General features: G+C 41.8%; 2 protein-coding genes across 4 annotated transcripts in view; one reads left to right on the plus strand and one right to left on the minus strand.

Moving 5' to 3' along the window:
- Positions 1 to 8: 8 nt before the first annotated feature.
- GNS (glucosamine (N-acetyl)-6-sulfatase) lies at positions 9 to 18,033 on the minus strand. The gene is made up of 14 exons (XM_057377180.1): positions 17,760 to 18,033; positions 17,150 to 17,209; positions 16,233 to 16,439; positions 15,075 to 15,140; positions 14,578 to 14,676; positions 12,143 to 12,310; positions 8,559 to 8,641; positions 7,157 to 7,275; positions 6,486 to 6,589; positions 6,023 to 6,124; positions 4,706 to 4,813; positions 3,924 to 4,034; positions 1,971 to 2,131; positions 9 to 1,175 (listed from the first exon to the last, which is right to left on the minus strand). The coding sequence occupies exons 1-14, from the start codon at positions 17,934 to 17,936 to the stop codon at positions 1,100 to 1,102; spliced, it is 1,641 nt and encodes a 546-aa protein (XP_057233163.1). The 5' UTR covers positions 17,937 to 18,033; the 3' UTR covers positions 9 to 1,099.
- A 468-nt stretch (positions 18,034 to 18,501) lies between these two features.
- The window catches only part of TBC1D30 (TBC1 domain family member 30), a 52,625-nt gene continuing 51,521 nt past the window's right edge, over positions 18,502 to 19,605 (plus strand). For 2 of the 3 annotated variants that reach the window (XM_057377145.1, XM_057377153.1), the window contains exon 1: positions 18,766 to 19,214. In XM_057377145.1, the coding sequence (XP_057233128.1) occupies positions 18,959 to 19,214 (256 nt within the window). In that variant the 5' untranslated portion in view covers positions 18,766 to 18,958. Of the gene's footprint in view, positions 18,602 to 18,765; positions 19,215 to 19,605 lie in introns of those variants that run through there. The other variant, XM_057377161.1, reaches the window with a different exon arrangement.

The following is a 19,605-nucleotide window of genomic DNA, read 5'->3' on the forward strand; positions in this document are numbered from 1 at the left end:
ACTTGCAGGTTCCAAGTAGTTATGTCTCAACCAAAAAGCAACACTCTATGAAGTACTTAAACTGCCTAAAATAGCTCTTAGCCTAATGTCTAGTGAGCAATGATTCTATGATTTATTTTGAGCTAGTTTGCTTTCAAAATAATTTACCTTCAATAATCTAATCAACATAAGAAGTTAGACAATTCAAGAAATTTGGAGGTTAGAGACAGATCACCTCTACTGTGGTGCCCTGGTCGCTGGATTTTGTTTATTTTAGTATTACTTCTGTTTGTATATTAAAAACAGACTTAAGATATAGCTCAAAGCACAGGCACACTTACTTGAACAATTGTTAGTCTCAATAGTCTCTTGTTTAACTCACTAGGAAGTCAGTCCATCTAAAACCCTAAGAGGTTTTTCAGTAGTACATGGTAACYCAGCTAGCATTTCAAACCAGGAGGCTGAAATTACATTCTTCTTTGCAAGCTACCAAAGCTGTCCTACAAAAATCATTGGTCTCATCTGAAGTGGTCTCATTGAAAGACACTAGTGGATAGATTTTAATTCTGCACAAGACACTCGCTAGCCATATCCTATGCTTTTGACTAATGCCCTCCTACTCTCTTTTGGGCTAGTTTGCTATTGTCATTAACAGCTTGGAGCTCAATACAGGAAACCTATAATTAAGCATAGCTTTTAAGAAGGTCTGTGACACTGAATATGGGTGAGCATTACTGTGCAATAGCACCCTGCCTATCTAACCTGACTCAAATACACATCTATTGATTTTTTTTAGAACAAAATAAAATGTTCAGATTCATAGGCATAGGTTCACCTGTGTGCCTCTGATATGAAAAGGTACTTGAAAGACAAAGGTGGTAATCAACGATCTGAGCAAGACAGATTAGCTGTCTAACAATTTACAGTTAGAGTTCAGCTGTAAAATATATATATTGCACAAGGCAACCAGCTAAAGACAAGGGATTTCCTTCCAAACAGCGTTTGAAAAGCCCACTAAAAGTCTTCCAGCTGTGATCAGCGAAAGTTAACAGAGACAGACCTGCTGTAGTCACTGGAGAAACTGGTCAGTTGGAGCCCATTGCAAGAGGCTCTTAGGGTGTTATAAGAACTGYGCAGAAAACCTCCGAGCCCGTGGGCCATGATGGCTGAACATGAGCCGTGGGTTAAAGCTGTACCTGCAGAAAGAAACATTGTCCAGTGTGAGCTGCTTGGCCTGCAGTGACCAGCATGCCTAGGGAGAGCTTTTTGCTCAGAGCTCTGGTACCAGGCTATGTGAGAAGCTGCTTTCTCAGCAGTACACAGCAGGGACAATTTCTCCGCATTACAACAGATACATTGTAACAACATGAAACCAAAAAGCTGAGTCTCCAAAGAAATAAATCCGAGTTACAATGTAGCAGCAGCACAAGGACACGTATAACATCAACCATTCAGGAGCTACATTCTAACTCAAAGCTTTGCTGCCCCAAATTACAAACTTATGTAGCACTTTAAGGACACTCTAAGGACATCTTAAAAAAGATTAATGATGGAGTTTTGATCCATAAAGTGCTATTTACCTACAACAGCTAATATATACAGCTCAGGTCCTGTAGGAAACATTCTTGCTAACAGCAACTCCAGGAACAATCATAGGCAGAACTTGGGAAATGACTGCCTATAGAATCCAGCAGAGCTTTTCCTTGTTTGCAGGCAAACCTGAGGTCAGTCTCTTCACTACTCAGAACAGCTGAACTGTACAGCTGTGCTAAGTCAACAGTGTCTGACAGCATATATCAAAGTTATATTTGGTAAGTTAAAAGACAGATTAAGCATTAAAAAATAAAAGCATCAAAAAGAACATCTCTATTAAGTAACAATATGAATGACAATAATATATTCCATCACAAATACCCTCTATAAAAGCCTAATTTAAGAGGTACATAGTTATATTAAAAAGTTTTCTAATAATAAAGTGGATCAGTGTCTACCTGGGATCAAAGACACCTGGTGTAYGGCACGTTGCCCCTGAGCAGGACTGCAGCATCATTAGTCGATAATTCATCTTTTCTAGAATTTCTTGATCAATTGTTTTAGCAATGTTATTGATCTGGTGTGGATCTGCAGTCAAGTTATACACTTCCACAAACACCTGTAGAAGAAAGTTCCTGCACTGTATTAAGTCCTGAATGGCAGCACAAAGTCTCAAATATTATTATATATATTCTCAAATATTATTTTGAACTCCACTGTAGCAGCCCCCCACATAAGCTGTGCTCAGCAATGCAGCTAAGTGATCAAAGAGCAGACAGCATGCCAGCAAAACAAAGTTTTGCAGTAGCACAATTTTGTTGGAAAAGTTATTACTTCTACCTGCAAGTGCAGATTCTTTGCTAACACATAAATGAAACTTGTCTTATGACTGTAATACTGTAAGAGGCCTTGGCTAAGCTGGCAGTCTTTTCATTATTGGATCTCAAAATATGTAATTTCATGACCATCACATCAACATTCTATGCTCATCAGATACTTAGAGCTGTCAGACCCAGACAGGTGTCTTGACTTCATGTACAAAATACACTGAATAAAAGTATTCTAAAGCCACAAACAGAAAAAGCTTATTCTGTATGTGTATGCTCTGAGGTCTGCCTAGAGGATTTTATGGCAATTTGTTTTTTGGTAGATTAAATCTCTAGACACTTCTGTGGGTCAAATTCTGGTCAAAAGTATCTCAAGAATTTAGCTGTGGTCTTATCTGTGCTTGAGTAGGAGGCCCAACTGCAGATGATACTGATAAAAACTGGCTGAGTTGTGTGTGTAACTTTGATAAAGACATACCTGGACAGACTTTGACTTTTTTCTTACAAGGTTCACCAGAGGATTATAGAAGCCACATTGTTGCACCTTCCCCATGCTGCTGGTTTTATTTTAGCTAGCCCAGGTAAGCAGAGCAACCCAAAAATGTCACATGCATACCTTCTTAGTAGAAAAACTCAAAGTGACATGAAGCATATCATTAAGTCAGTTTCTGAGTCTACTTTTACAAAGAAATCCACAAACCTGGTTCAACTTGATCATAATTTGTCAGAAAAGGGAAAAACAAAGGGCAGGGGCTGCTAATTGACATTTTGGTTTCCTGCAGAGCTTTTCACACTATCTAACTGCAAAAACATCTTGGGGGATTTACTCCCTGGCTTAAGTTCCTCATAAAATGTGTTGTGTGGTGCACACTACCAGGGATAGCTGCTGCTCATGCTGCTGCTGCACAGCTGCTGACAGCACAGTTTGTTAGATCTGTGACCCAACTGCCTCAAACCCAATATTCTTGTTGGAGAAGCTGTGTGCAAATAAGCACAACTACCTTTTGTACATACAGCTCATGCTTTCCTAGTGAGACCTGAACAGCTTCTGAAGGGGAGGACACCATGTCCCCTTATACCCAAACAACTTACAATAAGGTCAGAGACCTTTCTCACAATTGTAACTTAAATGCTCTGTTTGCCAGACAAACAAGGGAGCAATAGATGAAAAATTATTAGCCTGGAATTTCAGGTCTTCCCAAGTAAAAGAGTTGGAGCTGAACATAAACAGCAGAGGTACAGTGTTAGCAGAAAATATTTGTTACGCAAAAGAGACTGCCACATGGAAGTAGGCTAAGAGAACTGAAACCAGTCCAGCACAGCTCCCTGTGAAGCTGTTAGGTGATACCAGAAGGTGATAATCATAATTTAGGCCTCACTCACCTCCCACACCTCTTTTTTTTTTCAGTCTTCTTCCCAGAACCACACTACAATTTTGGTCAAACATTCTCAGTAGGAGATAAGTACTTCAGTGTTTATCCTGCAAGCAATGCCACTCTGCTTTTCAGAGTACTTCATGGAAACCTTGAGAGCTGATAAGGGTGCAGACAGACACACTGACATCTGCTAGTCAGACAGACTTACCTCCCGGTCATCAAATTCACAGTATTGCAGATCCCAGGATGCTGACATTGTCCGTACACAAGCATACGTGTTGTTATAGGAATCTTCACAGACACAGTCTGGGAAGCAGTGCTGTGAAGCAAGCAGTGAACAGAAACTTCAGGGCAGAAGATGAGCTTTTCCTAGGGTATACACTAGCTCATGCTAACTGCAGTTAACTGATGAACACCCGGCTCTTAATTTAACGCATAAAAATTTCCACTGGGGATTTTAAGCAAAAACTGAATGACATTATTAAACTCACTATGAGTAAGCGCATTTTATCTAGGAAATAAATGTACATATGCAGAAGAGAGCAGCACGATGCACAACTAAAGACAGAACCAATGGGATGTTTTACTTTTCTAAAGCAAAGCAAACCTGCTTTGATTTAGAGTAGTTAGTGGCTTAAATAATAGTCAGAGACAAGAATTGTGCAATATGGTTACTGAAAGTTTAGAAAGAACATTGTGTCACTGCCACACACTTGGATTAAGCCCACACCTTCCTGCATCAGTCTCCAGCCCTGAGGCCCCATAGATTCCTACTGAAGGGGTTATTGAGATCTTGTGGTCATATGGACACATCAGTTCCACATGGCTGGACATCTCCTTCCAATTGTCAAATGATGCATAGGACCTACAGAGCTGGCTCCTACTTGCCAACGCATTGGGAGCTTACTTATAGGACCAGGTTGGCCCACACAGCAAACAGGTTTAATTCAGCAGCAATTTCCTAATATTAACAGGTCTTGTTTTACTTACCGTGACTCCAGGTCCTAGGCCAGGACAGGTAGGATCAGTGCCATTGTATCCTTCTCCTTGGTACTCTACCAGGAAGTCTGATCTCCATGTGACATTTCTGTCTCCTCTCTGTAACAAGAGGTTAACACAACTTAGTATACACTGCACTGTGAAACGGAAGAAATTCTCTGTGCTTGGAATAACACTAACATTGCCCACTTCTTACCAGGCACTATCAGTCTTAATTATTTAGCTTTATGTCAGAAGGTCTTGTGTAACTGGAAGACAAGGATTAAACTCCAAAAATATTAGTACACCCTCTTGTGAGGGTTTAAAGTACCATCTTCAATTTATAAAGGATCATGCAGTAATACCAAGTAGGAGCCACATGGCCAGACACAAACATCCTAGAGACAAGATCCCTGTAACAAGGCTGTTTCCTTTTGATTTGTATTACATTACCACATCAGATGGAAAAAGATAGCCTTGGCAAAAAAAACAACCAAACAAAAAAAAGGAACAGCTTTAAGAAACAACTAAGTTTTAAGCTGGTCTATTTGTAGCTGCATTTTAAAAGACAAAGGGACAGGTTATTTATAGTTCATATACAGCACCATCACAGACATATGCAGTAAAACAATGAGTTTCAGATTTGAATCCACCAGAGTTTAAACTAGGTGCCTTTTACCTGCTACTGTACAAAGAGCAGCTTAAGTTTGGTTACAAGGTTTTAAGAGCAAAGCACCATTTTAAGTCTGGATGATCTTTCCAAGCTTACTTTCCAAGTAAGCTGCCTTCAATTTATAGACTAAATTTAATTAAAACTAGACAGATCAAGTGCAAGCAGCTTTATTTAAACAGGGTTCTGCTCACCTATTGGAAAGGTCAAGTTTACTTTATAAAACCACATGCATTTTTCTAGGGCTGGCAGGAAACACTAAGTACTACTAACATGGAGTCAAATCGAAGATTTAATAAGAACAATCTACTTTTGTCCTATTCCTATGCTGAGAAATGTTAAGGAAAAGGGGAAGGGGAATGCAAGGTGGAAACAACATACAGGCTTCAAAACAGGAATTATGACAAATGTGAGAACTAGCCAAAGGATGACACAACTTTCTATCATAAAATGACCATAATATTGTAGTGTTCATGAAAATACATATGCATTTAAACAACATACCTACTTTTCTTCACTCAGCTATAAGCATCCCATATGAAAATATCATCAGAGGAAGAATCAGGGTTATGAGTCAATCTAATCTATCAAAGGAACATTCACTTTGAAGAATTACCCCTGCAAGAATTATCGGTTACTATCCCTGTCCCCCTACTTACCAAKAGTGGCAATAGTGACATCCCATCCATCTGGGTCTTATTCAAGTCATACCCCGCAATATCCAGAATAGTGGGACCCAAATCAATATTTGCAACAAGCATCTGCAGGGTGAGAAGAACTTAACGTCAGAAGTTCAGAACCTATTTTAAATAGTCATAATTTTACATGCATCTAAACTCTACCTAATTTCACCTTTGTGGGCTAATGAACCCTGTAACATTGAAAAGCAATGGTGAGGAATTTGGGAAGTGAGTTCAAATTTCATTTGCTTCTGTGACCTGCAATTGCTTAATTTGATTCAAGCAAGAACAGAAAGCTTTTTACAATGAGGTCTTTGCTCTTTCTACCACTCGGTGTATTTCATTTCATTGACACATGCAGAGGAATAAATTAGTAGCTAGAGTTGGTAAATGTGAAACAACACTAAAAATAAAACTGTATTGGGATTTGTTTCTTTCTTACCTTGTTTGTCTGATTTGGTTTTATCCCTGGTCCTCGAACCAGCAATGGAACTTTGATATCAAACTCATAGAGCTGCCGTTTGTCTATTGGCAAAGAAAACTGGCCTAAACATCAGAAGACAGAAAAAGTTAAATGGCTTCTTTTTTTTACATCATAAGCCTTGTGTTACCAGGGAGTGGTTTGGGTTGGAAGGAACCTTACAAAGATCATCTAGTTCCATCCCCTCTGCTATGGCCACAAAATTGCCACCAGTCAATTTTTAAAGAGAGGTTCTTAACCTGAACTACATTAACAAATTGGAGGACAGAAAACTTCAAAGTATAAGCCATATCTTAGAAAGTTTAACAGCTTAGATACTGCACTTTTAGTTGTACAAAGTGTACAGATGGTCTTTGATAGATTTTTACGGGTTAACCCTCTTATACCAACCCTTCCTATAGAAAATAGAGTCCCTTCCTTAATTTCCATCCTATTTTTATGTATACCAGGATACACTGGTAGAGATTAATGCTGAAAATCACAACCAAACAAAAAACAACAATAAAATCCCTAAACACCCTACATTGCAACTTCAGACTGTTTTGCAATTGAAATCAGTACTCCTCATGTCTATAGTTTTCCACAACTGCCTGGATCTCTTACAAATAAGGAGTAAACAGTGAAAAGTTTACCAGTGTGGAAGCCATTGTCTGATGTGTAAAAGATGTACGTGTTGTCTAATTCTCCATTCACTTCCAATTTCTTCACAAGTTTCTCTACCAGGTCATCTACTGACAGCAGAGTTTGCCACCTATACAGAAACAAAGTACTTCACCATTACAGTGTGAAAAACTTGGAATAACCCTGACTGCAATTAGGGCATTTATATCCTGCTTCTGCTTACAAATTCTGCAAACAAATTTCATAGACTACTACACCTTTTTTTTAAGGTTGCAATTAAAGAGAGAAATAGACTGTTTGTCCTCAGTTCTTTGTTGACTTTATTCTGTAGTTCCTGTTAAAAACATCAAAATGCCGATTACTTCTTACCTGGAGACAGTGAAGACCAACTTTGAAGCAACACAGTGACAGAGTCACTTATCTCCTGCAAGGTCATTTGTTATTAGTTCTTTATATATAGTTTAAAATTAAAATGCAAGACAACCATTAATTTAGTTGTCTTTATGGAATCCTTTCCGCTTGAATACTCTATCAGCTGTATTACTCATGTTATAGTCAGGGCCCATTATTTCAATGTATCTAAAGCCTTTAACAACTACAAGTTCTTTTGTCATAGGGTTTGTGGCTGAGAAAAGTGACAGCTTCCATAAGCCTCCACAGACTAGTATCACACTGAATTAACTGCAGCTATTCAATTCTCAGATTCTTAGATTCTGTTGTCTTTTGGCTTAATTCAAGATTTGGTTGCATAATTTTACCTTCATGTTTTCTCAAGCAAGAGCCTGAAAAATCTTTGGTTTCCATCTCCAAAGTGACAAGCTAATGTTTGATAACTCAAAATGAAGTTCAACACTTAAAGTAACGTTTGTTTCAAAGCTTTTAAAGAACATACATCTGCAGTGTAAACAAATACCCTTGCTTTTTATTGAAAAAGGGAACAAGTCATGTCTACACATTATTTCCCACATCCTCTTTCATAAAGAGGAATCAAGTACCTCCATTGGCCAGTCAAGCATTTATATGTAAGACTGCAGACTAAGAGGCAAGATTAATAAATGAGATTAGCTGGCAGATAGATAACCACATTTGATGCACACCATGTAAGAATCTGGAATTAAGTGAAGTAGAAGGTAAGGCCATTTTTTTATAAAAACCTGTTGTGAACTAAAAGAAAAGCAATAGAGACCAATTGTGATTGGTCTTTTTCATGACAAACAATGGCAGCATTTGTGAATATAGTATTTCTGAAGCCAATGACAAGTTTATTTGCAAGAAGTCAACAAAGTCAGGTCTTCTGAGACAAGTGCCAGAGGTAAACTAACACTGATTGTTAAACTTACTACAACCTTTTTAAAGAAACCCCACACTTCACAAATTCTGATTAGAAACCTTAAGCAACAAAAAAATTCTTACCGCTTTCTATAAGCATCATCAAGAAACTGTATTGAAGAGTTGGTCATTGGAGTCTTTGCTTGTCGAATTAACCAGTGCTTGTTCTAAATAAAAAAAAAACCAACAAAGATTAGTGTACGAGAGAAGTATTAGGTTTTAAACCATTCTTAGAGCAATTACAAAAGAAGTAATTCCTGTAAAAAAGTCAGGCAATGCTGTCAAATTGACCTGACTGATTTTCACTGTTGGTTCATGTAAAACCTAAGTTTCAAGAATAGGATACATTACAGCCCCATTACGCTCAGCCCTTGATGAGAAGAAAATAGATGTGGATCTTTTCAAAGCAGTTCAGGGAAGAAAATTGTGAAAGGATCTAGAGAAGGCTCTCCCAGAGGAAGAAGTGTGATAGCCTAAGAAAGGTCTGAGGAAAACAATCTGAAGCATTGAGCATCACTGTAATATTGGACTTGGTTGTCCAAAGCAGGTACTTTTGGGACTAATATTGGTAAGCATCCCAACAGGTAGAAAGGTGGTGGGAAAGCTTGTGCACTCAAAGCAATTAGAGTTACTTAAATTAAAAACAGGTAAGTTCAAATATCTGTAACAGTGCCACTATCAGATTCTTGGTGATCTAAGAAATCAGGGGTGGAGACTACTGGTAGAAGCAGAACATGACTATTTTATTTAGATTTTGACTCCAAAACAAGAGCATTTCTTTAGCTGCAGCATCATTGACTCTTCTGGCTGTATCCCAAACTTTCAGAAACGGCCCCTTTCTTTCTTTCTTTCCTCATCTATGACTCCAAAGTAAAGGAGATTATGTAATTAATATAAGAAGTGATGCTCCCACATTGAAGGACCAGTCTGAGCTGGGTCAGCTGCTATACAAATACGTGGGAAGGTCTGTTTTGAATAACCTGAAGGTTAGTATTAGAGGGGATCAGAACAAAGAATAAAATCATGTCAGTGCAGCCTTACACTTTTCATTTAATAGGTCAGAGATGACCCACTCATCAGCCTCAGCTTGAGCCTGTATTTAGCTGGTCACTCCTCTGCATAGAGCCTCTTGTTATGCAATTTCCGTACTGTCACAAGTGAATGACTGAACGGGCTCAGGCTTTAGGGTCACACAACAAAGTGACTCATATCTCCTACAACTACTCAGTTCCCTGTTTTCAGCTCTTGACTACTGAAGGAAAAAATTTTGGCATGGAGACCTAATACTGTGTCCACTTTACTTCAATTAAGTTGTATTCAGCTGTCTCCTTCATAGCAGTTATACAAAAATTCTCTGGAGTGACACTAAGTCTATCTCAGCTGAGAGAGGAAAAAAGTACGGAAATGCGTGACAAATCCTATCTTCAGAAAACAAAGGAGTTGGTGACATCACCTGTGCACCAGCCACCTTTCACAAGGGGTGTGCTTAGAAGTGCTTCATAAGGCACAACCATCCAGACAAGTAAGTCACCTAATGCAGCAGAATCCTCCTCTTTATGAGTATTTTGTTCTTCCTACCTTTCTCTGAAGTTTCAAGAACTTCACACAGCACCCAAACACCTCTGTGGATTTCAATAAACTTCACACTGACTCAGAGTTGTCAAATCTGCTTCCCTGTCAAGTCTCTTACAGCACTTATATACAAAGCAGTCCACCAATCCTGCTGCCTCCCTGTGCTCCATTCTTGGAGAAATTTAAGGAGACCAAGACAATATAGAAATATACTGCCAACAGAATTAGAACACAGCTGTGCTCTGATCTTGCAGGAAAAATAAGGCATGCAAGGGCAATACCCAACACATATCTTAATCAACTTCTCTTTCAGAATAGCTTAGATAAAACTCATCTGGCTATTCATAATTCTACTTGGGAATCTAGACAGCTGCTGATCATTTCATACAATTAATAGCTGAGGATCCAAAGCAGGAGTTAGACTCTGACCTGCAATATACACAAGAGCTTAACTCCTATTTTTCATGCAGAGATTCTGCCTAAATGGTTCCTCTTAGCAGCCCTTGCCCACACACACTATAAGCAAGTGAGGCAACATTCATTTAGGAGTCAAGACTGTACAATGCAAGAGTGTCAGGCAAGCATTACATCAATGAGGGTCTTAGACTATGTACATGTTTATTGCTACTGCAGGAGTCATGCTTGCCTTAGAGAACAGTGAAGCCCTAGAAAACACTGAAGCTCCAAGAAGAGTTAGGCTCCATGACCACAACATTGCAAGCTGCAGAAATGCACATTAGCTATGTCTAGGAAGGAAGGTAATGCTAGTCTGTTCCTCTAGTAAAACTGGTGTACCCACAGATATTAATTGTCAAACATTAAGTCTAGCATTTTGCTCTGTGCTATACAGACATATGCAGAGCTTTCACACCACATAAGTGAACTCCATTGTGCATATTTTGCTAGCTGCTGATTTCAAGTCAAGTTACTTCTAAATCACTATTTTAAAAGCACTCCACCACTGTAATTGAGTCTTAAGCCAAAATCTGAAATCCCTTCATGGAAGAAAAAACTTCAATCTGATTCCTGTTCCCTAGTTTGAAACATAAAAAGGTTGGGCTAAAGTATTATTTACTGCCTGCAGCCCTTTTTTTCCCTTTCATTCATGTTTTTCTACCACAGTGATAAGCACACAGTCATTTTGCAAGCTACAGTTCTCAGCTAAAAACCAGTTTTATTCTATACTAAATGAGTCACAGTGACCTGAAGTATGACTGGGCTCCTGATAGGCATTTAGGCTACGTTATGTCAGTCTTAAAATTAGAAGCAAATCTTGAAGTGAAAAGACTGAACACTGAACAGCAGTGGGTTCTATATTTTAAACTACATGAATGAAAAATATGAAACTTCTGTGAGTTAAGTATTTCACCAAATTAACTGCTTGTGACATTGACTTATTGGCAAAGTAAATTGCAGCAGATTAGTCTGAGCTATACCATATCTGGCCATATTTGCTGGCAGTGGAAGGTAGTGCCCTGTCACAAGAATGTCTAAGTTTGTAACATTAGGCCCAGCAATTCTGGTTACAGGTTATTTTAACAAATGAAAGGCAAGTTCTCAAAGCATTAGTAACCCTCGGCCCTAAGGGTCATGATTTCAAGGTCCTCTGATTAGTCTGACATGGTTGTCACCTAAGACAGGGTTTGCCACTAGCTCAAGGAATGGACTTCCCATCCATGACCAGATGTGTGTAGGAAGACAGGGCTCTTGCCATTCTTCACCCAAGCCTTTGAGTAGCACACTACCTATTATATAGAGCAATTATAAGAAGTTTTTAAGAGCTTCAGAAGAGTCTGGAAACTGGACATGGAAACTGGTCTGGAAACAATTAACTTTTTCCCAGTATCAATCATAATTCCATGGCATTACCATATCACTTTTGCCACTATGTTGTTTTCTTTAAAAGACATCAGTATGAAAATATTCCAAAGGCACAATAAGCTTATCATGTTAAATCACTCTGTAAAGGTCAGATTAAATAGTCATAATACTCACCAATTCTAATTACTGTTTAAACCTAACATTCAAGTCAGGGCCAATGCCTTCTGTTCTCACAAACTAGAATAAGCTGTACAGGTTCTTGTTAGTTAGCTTACCTTGCCATGAATATTAAAATTGCTGTTTCTTGGTGCACTGACATTCTGAAAGCTCTTTGTATACTGTGGAGCAGGTGTCCAAGGGGAGTGTGGTGCTGGAGTTGAGATCATCATAAAGAAGGGTTCAAAATTAGATTTGTACTCCAAGAAGTCCAATGACATATTGGCCTATGAAGAGTGTTGTTGGAGAAAAAAAGTCATGCCTCGAGGAAAACACCAAGTATTTGACAAATCCAAACTAGACATTCATAACTTATTTAGAGCTTGGTAATACTGCAAACATTTAAACTATTTCAAAAACTTACTGCCTGCTCACCTACAAATGTCTAGAGCAGCAGCTCATGATAAAAATAATCCCAAGTGCTCATGTTAAACAAGTAATTTTTCCCACATCTCCAAACCACTTTCTACTACAGACCTTTGCATTAATTAGACCTGGAAAGCTCATTAGAATTTTGTGCCTATTCCAAGTACCAACAAAAACCACCTATACTCTGGTTTAATGAAGTCAAATCAGAGCTTTCTTTAGCATAGTCCAAGTCTGAGACTTTCAAATGCCATCTCCTGTCTGACAGAAATCAGTTTAGGAGCTTCAACTTTCTTTGGAAATAGCAACAGTTCTGGGAAAAAAAAAATCAACCCCACTGTTTATAGCATATGCTCATTCTACAACATGATACATGACTACAACAGTTGATGACAGACCAGACTGCATTCGTTCACATCACTTCACTGTGCTTTCATTTTCACTTCAGCCAATATACAATTTCAGATGGTAAGTTAGAAGAAATTGCAAATTTCATTTTCACCTCCCCTCGGTCAGCCTTCAAAATTAAAGCTTCAAAGTAATTTGTAGGTGAGTTCTTCAGTATTCAAATCTTGCAACATTTTTTCCCTGTCTGATTAGTATACCCCATTTTGGATATCCTTTCCTTTCTCTAGAAGAAAAATACACCAGGAATTCCCTCTTCCTCCCTTCTAAATTTAACATCTAAGCAAGTAGGGCTCAACTTCAGTTATATGACAGCAGTCAAGAAAGTATAAGAACCATTCAGAAACTCATAGCAGTAGCCAACTTTGATTTCATTAGGAAGCTTAAACTGCAACACGTGAGAACTGCAGTAAAAAGATTCAGGTATTTGGATTCTTAATACCAGACTCAAGTACCCAGGTGCCCTTAGGAAAAGAAAGCTTGAGGATCACATCAAGCAACACAGGTACTTTGCATAAGCAATTTACTCCTGTGCACTGCCCAGCAAGTGAATTAAATATGTGCTGAAATGCTGAGTATGTTTGGTAACTATAGCAAGAAAGTAGAATGCAACACACTGATAATCATAATCRTAATACACTACTGTATCAATAGGTAACATACCACAAATAAGGGGTTTATGCCCAATGACCTGTTGGACAAAATGCTTATGAGCTGTTGAAGGATCAAAAAAACCCTATACAACAGCAGTAATAGGATAGTCTCACTTCTGGTTTATCAATACCAATCTAGTTTTAGACGATGTAAATCTAAATTTAATCAGACAGCTGTTCAGTACCCTAAGAAACATCAATCAGTGCTGTTGCTAGTGAGCAGCTGTCTGTGCTCTAGCACCCAGGGGAATGAAACTCTTCAGGGTCTCAATGAAACACAACAAGACTGCACAAAGAGACATCTCTAGAGAAGAATTTTTGTGAATGCTGCAGTACCAACCTATACACTGCAACAGCGTGTCAAATTATGACTCCAGCTTTGCAGGCAGGGGGACATTTCCCCCTCCCCACCCAGCCACTGCTACTTGCCAAACCGGCCCTTAAGAAAGCTGAAGTAACTCTTCCAACCTTCCTTAAAGTATGTGACATCTTTGTTACCTCCCTGTATTTCATGCAGATAGAGGCTAAAACCGCCCCTGGTCAGCTACGCATTGCCCTCATATATGATGAAGGGCTCATTAGTCTTTAATATTTACAAGTTACCAGCCTGATGGAGTTGGAGACTATAAGATACTTACACATCATAATACCTAAGAAACAAAACACAGTGTGAAGTTTATTTTTACATGCTTCCTACTGAAATCTTGGCCCAGTTAATCTRTTACAGAAGTTCCCTATTATAATGAAATGTATCCTACTATGAAGTAATTTAAATCACTGCCTACTTGCTCCTCCTGCAGCACAGCAGTCAGTATTAACTCATCAGTGATGCTACTGGCTAGCAAAAGGACAGCTGGAATCCCTTTCCTCTCTGCAGCTCATGAACATAAACCTCATTTCTAAATAAACTCAGAAACTTGCTTTGCTGATAAATGGCTTCCCATCATCACAACAGTACAATTGTCTATTTATGAACTAATACAGCCTGATAAATTATCCCACCCTTCCCCAGCACAAGGCATTATCTGGTCATAAGCAGCATCTGTACCACTCATTCCAAAATTTCTTACCAGTACATCTGTCAGATAATCTACACTGTAGTTCTCGCCATGCCTTCGTGCTTTGCCATTTACTGAGAGAGTATAGTTGTAGTACTTTGAATTTTTCTCCTGTGAAAAAGAAATGTGACACAGATACTTATGCAAAGCAATATGTACATTGATCACTTGAAATAATCCAAATGAGTTACCCACGAGCATTTGTCAAATAGGTTATGAGCATTTGCCATAAGGATACTGCAAAAATTCTTAGATGTGGTCTCCATCAACAAAACTGGTTTTAGTGCTATCTCACACTGCTTGGGCTTTACAAATTGTTTATTTACTCAGTAGGAGTACCCTTTGTGAAAGCCAAGGATCTGATATACAAAAAGGAAAAAGGGGAAGAAAAATTGCAATAAATTGTTAGATGCTCTTTTCCTGCTCTTTTATGACCAGCAAAGTTAGAACATGAGTTGGATTATGAAACAACGAAAATTAAGTAGTTAAAAAAAAGAATGGTCACATACCAAAGCATACCAAAAACTCCATCCAGGAGGGACATGACCTACTCCTCCTGCATCCTCTGCTCCGTACTGAAAAAAGACAGATCATGACTCACAGTTTCAATTATGATGAATCAAAGCTTGACATATCATGTGCTTTATTCAACACTATTYGGAAACCATGCTAAGCCAAATTCAATTTCAGAATGGGGACAACCACATACACATGCATATAAAAACACATGTAGAGCCTGTTAAAGAAACCAGGGTTCAATAAGTAGACAATAACTGAAAGCTTGGCAATCATCAATAAAATCTAAATATTATTCCCTGTTCTATTCAGCATGTGAAAAGATGCAAAGATCCTGGTGAACAGGTACATCATCAGGTAAATGAGAGGTGTTCAAAACATCCATGTGACAAGACACTTGTASGTTTTGTGATAACAGTTCACGAGATACTAAAGAGAGTTCCACATAGACCAACAGCTTCCTTCATCCATCCCCAACAGGGTAGGAACTTTATGTAATGCCAGCTTCTTGCCACCTCATTGCCAAATAATCTACAATAACTAGCTTTTAAGACAGCAAAAAAGGGAAAGTAGCTGCTGAATCAGTGCCAAACTCAAAACAGAGGATGCCTCAGAGCAACACAACGGGTTTTCTCAGGGCTGCCATCTCCCATCTACATGGCTCGCCTAACTGCAGGGATGAGAGACTCTGCTGAGTCAAGGGATGCTCAGAAGAAGCCAGCAAAGATTTCCTTCCCCTTACAGCCTCAAAAACATCAGCAGACACAAATTCACGCCTGGCTATGAAAATTCATGTTCCATTGTTCTATTATACCACCAATGTTTTCCACCATGAAAAAGTGGAAAAGAAAATATGTTAGTAAGAACCCGGTAGCTCATCTAGCTCGAAATCCAATTCCATCACAGAAGAAGAACACTGAACCTTAGTGCTTTCAGTACCAAATTTTGTATCTTACTATAAACTACTAGAAACCATAGCCTACTTGAAAAGAAGAAAAACCAAAAGCACACATATACAAGTGACTCAATAATAAAATGCTGGGTAACTGCTGTAAAAGAACTATGAAGATATCTGTTCTTCCAACGAATTTGCCTCAGCGGATACTTAACTTTTAAGCCAAACCACAAAAATAAAAAATTGCATCAAATACCTCATTTAAATACTTTCCAGCAAAGAATGTTTGATAACCACACATTGCTTTGAGCAGCGCTGGGAAGGTGTATGGTTCTTGAATCTTCTGCCATAACTTGCTGCTACAGTTCCCTTCCAGAGTGTTATTGACAACATGATGATTATGTGGATATTTTCCTGTTAAAATGCTAGCTCGACTGGGACAGCAAAGTGCACTGGCAACATACTAGAAAAACAGAATGAAGAGGTTTAAGACTGGCATAGTAAAACAATTCTATATCAAAATTTATAGTTTTCAAATATCAGCTAACAGGTTGATTTAAAATGTTTACCAACAGGAAAACCTACTTCTTTCTGAACACCCAGAATTACATCCCAAGTATTTTCACTAGTGAAAAACTGCACATGAAACCAGTTTCAGGTCTCTGCAGCACACACCCTTCAGCTCCTCACCACTGGACTGGACATGGTTTTTAGACAGGAGCAAGAATTCTAAATTCAAATTAAATATTCCTTCAAACTAAAATACTGTTTGATCATTGAATACTCACTCCGTTATTTTAGCCAAAACACTAGAATATGAAAGAGGGAAATGAATTTTTACTGTGCATGAAGCTGATGAAAGTTTTAAGCAGCTTCTTTTAATTCTTCTCAGCTTGTAATAAAAATATGCAGACCACACAGTCATACTTTACAGTTTAAGGAAGTGAGCATGAGCGCTTTCAGAAAGTGAAACTTTATAGATTTTGAACACGATTGTAAGTTATATTCATTTTGAGACCTCAAAGTAGGTAGCGACTGAATTTTAAAAAACCCACATCCATATCTACAGGCTTAAAAAAACTATTACCATTTTTTGAGACCTCAGATTACCGAAATACAAAATACATATATATACACGCTCCAGAAATTCAGAGAGTTAGTGCAAACACTTACTGCATTTGTGAAAGTTATTCCCATTTGCGCAATGAGAGCATTAGTCTTCTTTAGGGGGGTCTGAAAGGAAAACACCAAAAGGGTATCAGCTAAAAACTCAAGGGTGCCAAGTAAAGCAGGGGACTTGAAAAAAGCTGCCTGGAAAATGGCCATCACCACAGTTTTTAGGCATCACTACGACAGGACACTAAGAGTGCCCTTCTCGCTAGGGCCTGTCGTGGCCACAGCGATTGCACAAGCGAGAACAAGTGCAGGGAGTTTCCAGRGGTATCTGCAGCGGCATAGGCTGCTCCAGAGGCGCCCCAGCCCCGGCCCAATCGAGCCTCGGTGGCTCCGCAGAGCGCCTCATCCCACCCGCAAAAGCCCCACCGCGATGTTCCTTTTGCGGAGCTGCCTGGCCTGAGGCCGCAGCGAGCCCCTGCCCGGCTGTGGGCTGGGCCCAGCGCGCCGACCCCCGCGGCCGGAGCGCCCGCCGCCCCACACCGCGCCCGCCGCAGCCTCCGAGCCCGGTGTCTCCCAGCGACAGCCGGGTACGCGACCCCGGCGGGCGGGCGGCGGGTCCCCTCTCGGTGCGCTGCCGCCAGCCCCGCGCCCCCCGCCGCGGGGTTACCATGCCGCCCAGGCAGACATCCTGGTCGTCCGTGAGGATAAGCACCACGTTGGGCCTCCGTGCCTGCCGGGCTGTCTGCGCCGGGCTGAGCAGCAGCAGCGCGGCCAGCGGCAGTGCCCGGAGCAACACGGCGGAGGACACGGTAGGGGACACGGCGGGGGACACGGCGGGGGACATGGCGGGGCCGGGCGGGTCGGGGCCGCCACAAGCAAAGAGCGGCCGCGGGGCCGGAGCAGCAACGCGCGGGCCCGGCCCGCCCCGGCATATGACCCGGGAGCGGGGGGAGGATCACGTGGCCGGGAGGGAACCGCGGCCCCGCCCCAGGCCCCGCCCCCGCACTGCTCTGCGCTCGGCGGCGCTTGCGGCCCTGACCTCCGCTACCGAGTGCTGGATAAACAGCCATGGGAGGCGTGTCCAGAGCACGGAGCCAGCTGTACTCGGTGGAAGAATGGTCATCTCAATCAAGCAGTAGGACAAGAGGTTCAGCGGGCAGAAACTAATGCACAGGAAGCTCCACCTGCACATGAGGAAGAACTTGTTTACTGTATGGGTGACTGAGCACTGGAACAGGTTGTCCAGAGAGGGTGTGGAGYCTCCCTCGCTGGAGATACTCAAGAACTGTCTTGATGCAGTCCTGTGCAATGTGCTCTGGGACGAGCAGGGAGGTTGGACCACTCAACCTTAGCCATTCTGTCAGTTCCTGACCTGAATTAGTCACGGCTGTTACTCGTGTGGCGGGCCTGCCTACACCGCCATTAGTGCCGCAGCCAGAGCCCAGGTGCGCCCGGCTCTGCGGGCCTCGCCATCCGCTCCGGATTGCACGGGTACCGGCCGTAGTACAGGTACTCAACTGTTGGCAAAGCCGGGCCGCCGCTCCACCGGGGGAGCAGGAGTGGGATGGCCGGCACGACGGTGGTGACCTCTGTCGCAGCTGCACACTGCACGGGTACCACGCCTGGTGTCACCGCCCCGGGGCGGAGCGAGGTCCCCGCCCCTCGGCAGGTGCAGCACCCCAGCCCACCCTCCCCCGCCGCCCCCGCCCGGCCCCGGCCTTTTCCACGGTGCGCAGGGAGGGAGCGGMGTCGGGCGCGGCGCTCCTGCCTGGGCTTTCCCGCCCGCTTCCCTTTCCCCTGCCCGCCCCTCCCGGCGGGTGGCTGCGGAACGGGCCGAGCCCGTAACCCGCGGCGGCGGCGGGCAAGATGGATGTGGCGGAGGCCGGAGCGGGCGGCAGGGCGGGCAGCAGCGCCGACAGCCTGGCCGAGGAAGAGGACGAGGATGAGGACGAGGCGGCTCCCGGCAGTGGCCGGTCCAGCCGCACCTCGTCGCTGGTGAGCGGGCTGCTCACCGAGCTGTACAGCGCCGCCGAGGCGGCCGCCCCTTCGGGCAGCGCCCGCTCCCGCGCCCTCCGGGAGCTGCAGCAGCGGCCGAGCCAGGTCAAGTACCTGCGGCTGAAAGGTACAGCCCGCCCCGCCTTCCCTCTGTGCCTGCAAGGGAGTCCTGCCCGCAGGTGCCCTCGGCTCCTGCGCGCACGAGACTCTGTGTGCCTCTGTCTATATCCAGCCTTTCTGCGTGGCTGTGCCACCCCGAAGCTTCCCACGTGCTGTTAGCTTGGGAGTTCCTTCAGACCAGGGCCTCTTGGGCTGTTCTCCCCACTTTTGTTTCAGGTGCCCTAGGAGCAGAATTGGGGTCACCTGCTACTAGTTTCTGTGATAGATTGCTCTGCGAGTGATCGACTGTTTCTGAGAGTTTGGTGCTTTTCCTCACAGTAATGAATCAATGTCCAGCTTTTCTTTCTTTTTCTTTCTTTCTTTTTCTTTCTTTCTTTTTCTTTCTTTCTTTTTCTTTC

This window comes from Malurus melanocephalus, unplaced genomic scaffold (genome assembly GCF_030028575.1).
Source record: "Malurus melanocephalus ecotype Western Australia unplaced genomic scaffold, MMel_1.1 scaffold_10, whole genome shotgun sequence".
NCBI classification, from domain to species: Eukaryota; Metazoa; Chordata; class Aves; order Passeriformes; family Maluridae; genus Malurus; species Malurus melanocephalus.